The sequence below is a fragment of the Haliotis asinina genome, chromosome 1, assembly GCF_037392515.1.
Source record: "Haliotis asinina isolate JCU_RB_2024 chromosome 1, JCU_Hal_asi_v2, whole genome shotgun sequence".
Lineage (NCBI taxonomy): Eukaryota > Metazoa > Mollusca > Gastropoda > Lepetellida > Haliotidae > Haliotis > Haliotis asinina.
The window spans coordinates 49,498,187-49,502,326 of NC_090280.1; the positions used below are offsets into that span (position 1 = coordinate 49,498,187).

Genomic DNA, 4,140 nt, shown 5'->3' on the forward strand with positions numbered 1-4,140 from the left:
CTTCGCTGACAGATTTTACCACATGTATAAATTTCATTTAAATCTGAAATATTCTCGTCACGATGTAGCTGAGATATTGCCGATGTCACGTTAACTATTAACTCACTCACTCACCCATCACTCACTAATTCCTTTTAATTATTTGATCTTCGTCCTTGAGCCGTGAGCTTTAACATATTTGTGCAAGCTGCTTGAGGGCCAAGAGCACAATGGTGAGGTTTAATTCTAAGGAATGGTGGTGGTTGTGTTCAAATTTAAAAATAGAAACCACAGGAATACCAATAAAAATAATGATGACCGCTCTCAGCTGCACACAATGTTTTAATCTGTAATCTTTCAATAATAATGAATCAAACAATAACAATCCGTCTCTGGCTTTTTAGGTATGGAGCCCTAATAACCTGAGAACTAAGACATATCAGCTCCTCTACTCACGAGAAACTCTACCACTTCTTTATGTCCGGATTTTGCTGCCATCATTACCGGTGTCATGTTCTGTATTTCTTTTCCATTGATGTCCACAATATTCTGTGAAATGACATACTTTACCACTTCAAGATGTCCTTTCGAACAGGCCAAGTGAAGGATGTTGCTACCCCTGTCACATACAAGTGACAAGTCAGCTCCATTCTCCACCAGTAGCTCTACCACTTCCTTATATCCAGATTCTCCTGCGTTCATCGCAGATGTTTTCTTGCTCCCCCCTCTACTGTTGATGTCAACAATGTTCTGTGAAAGGACATATTTCACCACCTCCAGACGTCCTCTCGAACAGGCCAAATGAAGGATGTTGCTACCCCTGTCAGATACAAGTGACATGTTAGCCCCTTTCTCCATCAGCAGCTCTACCACCTCTTTATATCCAGATTCTGCTGCGATCATCGCAGGTGTTTTCTTGCTCCTCCCTCTACTGTTGATGTCAACAATGTTCTGTGAAAGGACATATTTCACCACCTCCAAACGTCCTCTCGAACAGGCCACATGAAGGATGTTTCTACTCTTGTCATTTACAAGTGACAGGTTAGCCCCTTTCTCCATCAGCAGCTCTACCACTTCTTTATATCCATATTGGGCTGCGGTCATCGCAGGTGTTTTCTTGCTCCTCCCTCTACAGTTGATGTCCACAATGTTCTGTGAAAGGATATATTTCACCACCTCCAGACGTCCTTTCGAACAGGCCAAATGAAGGATGTTGCTACCCTTCTCACATGCAAGTGACAAGTTAGCCCCTTTCTCTACAAGCAGCTCTACCACTTTTTCATGTCCACATTCTGCTGCGATCATCGCAGGTGTTTTCTTGCTCCTCCCTCTACTGTTGATGTCAACAATGTTCTGTGAAAGGATATATTTCAACACCTCCAAACGTCCTTTCGAACAGGCCAAATGAAGGATGTTGCTACCAGTGTCACATGTAAGTGACAAGTTAGCCCCTTTCTCCATCAGCAGCTCTACCACTTTTTCATGTCCACATTCTGCTGCGATCATCGCAGGTGTTTTCTTGCTCCTCCCTCTACTGTTGATGTCAACAATGTTCTGTGAAAGGATATATTTCAACACCTCCAAACGTCCTTTCGAACAGGCCAAATGAAGGATGTTGCTACCAGTGTCACATGTAAGTGACAAGTTAGCCCCTTTCTCCATCAGCAGCTCTACCACTTTTTCATGTCCACATTCTGCTGCGATCATCGCAGGTGTTTTCTTGCTCCTCCCTCTACTGTTGATGTCCACAGTGTTCTGTGACAGGACATACTTCAACACCTCCACATATCCTTTCGAACAGGCCAAGTGAAGGATGTTGTTACTAGTGCTACATGCAAGTGACAGGTCAGCTCCATTCTCAACGAGTAGCTCAACCACGTCTTCATGTCCACATTCTGCTGCGGTCATCACAGGTGTTTTCTTCATCCACCCTCTACAGTTGATGTCCACAATGTTTTGTGAAAGGATATACTTCACCACCTCCAGACGTCCTCTCGAACAGGCCGAGTGAAGGATGTTGCTACCAGTGTCATATGCAAGTGACAAGTCAGCTCCATTCTCAACGAGTAGCTCTACCACTTCTTTATGTCCAGATTCTGCTGCGATCATCGCAGCTGTTTTCTTTCTCAACCCTCTATAGTTGATGTCCACAGTGTTCTGTGCAATGATATACTTTACCACCTCCAAACGTCCTGTCGAACAGGCCAACTGAAAGCCATTGCTACCAGTGTCATATACAAGTGACAAGTCAGCTCCATTCTCAACCAGCAGCTCTACCACTTCTTTATATCCATATTGGGCTGCGAGCATCACAGGTGTTTTCTTCCTCGGCCCTCTACTGTCGACGTCCACAATGTTCTGTGACAGGACAAACTTAACCACCTCCATATCTCCTTCCCTAGAAGCAGACAAAAGCATATTTTTATGATTGTAATATCTGAGTGACCCATCAGCTCTTTTACTCAGGAGTAACTCCACCACTTCTCTATGTTTGCATCTTCGTGCCATCATGATCGGTGTCAGCTCATGTAATCCTCTTCTGTCGATGTCAACACGATTCTTTGAGAGGATGTACTTCACCACCCCGGCATCCCCCCCACGACAGGCGCAGTGAAGGACGTTGTCTTCTGTTTCATCCACGAGTGACAAGTCAGCTCCTTTGTCAACAAGCATTTCCACCACGTCTTTATGTCCGTTCTCTGCTGCCAGCATCACAGCTGTCCTCCCACACTGTTCTCTACTATTAATGTCCAACATGTTCTGTGAAAGAACATGCTTCACCACCTCTACATCTCCCCCCAGGCAGGCTGAGTGAAGAATGTTGATGCCGAATCTATCAACAAGTGACATGTTAGCCCCATTAGTTACAAGCAACTGCACCACGTCTCTATGTCTTTCAGTAGCTGCCCACATCATTGGTGTTCTACCAATACAATCTTTGCAGTCAATGCCCATTCGTTCTTGGGACAAGATGAATGCCACGTTTGACAGGTTCCCAGTCTTCGAGGCGCTGTGTAGTTCACAGGACGATGATGCTGTGAGACAAGTGTTAACTCAATGTATTTCTAACAACATTTTGAGATTAACAGGGCTGAAATTGAAGGACACTTCCGAATTTATACTGAACAGGAGAGTCGGTAGGGTTCAGTAAGAACCATACAATGATGTTACTATTGCCCAAGGATTTATTAACAACTAATTGAAAAGAGCGTTTAGTAGGGGTTTGAAAGACTGGGAAATAGAACGTAAAACCTTGTGTCCATGATTCAGTGCAACTGTCCAAAGTTGAAAAACAACTAAATATTTTCTGACGTTAGAAAAAAACACACATCTGAATAAAACTATTACTAGATTAGATACAGAAGGAAAGATCATATCTGGTACTAATGAAATCACTAAGCATGTGAAGTCTTTCTAAACAGCTAAGGACGTGAAGGATGAAAACCTTGATTTACTATTCGCTTTAAAGAATATTCCAAAAATAATAAAAGAAGATTCAAACAGTCTCCCATGAGGTTCTTAATGCTTTCGAAAACATGAAAAATGAAAAACGTCTGGGACCCTCCGAATTCACCAATGATTTTACAAGAAGCTTTCGTGGAAAGATTTACATTTGTGTTTGTTAAATTCACTGAATTACGCATTGAAAAGGGTGAAATATAAACATGGGTTCATCACATTATACCTTAAAAAGGATACTCAAAGGAATATATTAAACGCACCGCCCAATATCATAAAGTCGCACAGGACAACATCAACAATAGCTCCACATATTGAAAACTTTTACCTAGAATTACAAGCAAAAACAAAAAGGTCTTTAAAGGCATATAAATGGGGGAAATGTACACGACGGTCAGAAGACATAAGTTATTACACAAGATTCCCAATCTGAGAGTAGAACTGATAAATAACGTATAACACAAATGATTCTCATTTATGTGGAAAGGACAACCGGTAAATTATCTTTTATGCCGAGCAAAAGCGTCAGGGAAAACTCTCCAATGATGGGCATGTTCTGTGTCATGGCATTCCATAGTGTAGTGGCACAGGTTTTGAATGGACACTGTCCAAATCGTTTGAGCCTCCATCTTGGTATCTGGAGCAAATGCTGTGTATCTGTTGTAAGAGAACGAAATGAATTGTACACATTAATTAGTGCAC

General features: G+C 42.3%; 1 protein-coding gene across 1 annotated transcript; it reads right to left on the reverse strand.

Moving 5' to 3' along the window:
* Positions 1-408: 408 nt before the first annotated feature.
* LOC137273315 (ankyrin-3-like) lies at positions 409-2,934 on the reverse strand. The gene has a single exon (XM_067805890.1). The coding sequence runs from the start codon at positions 2,932-2,934 to the stop codon at positions 409-411; it is 2,526 nt and encodes an 841-aa protein (XP_067661991.1).
* Between the last annotated feature and the right edge of the window lie 1,206 nt (positions 2,935-4,140).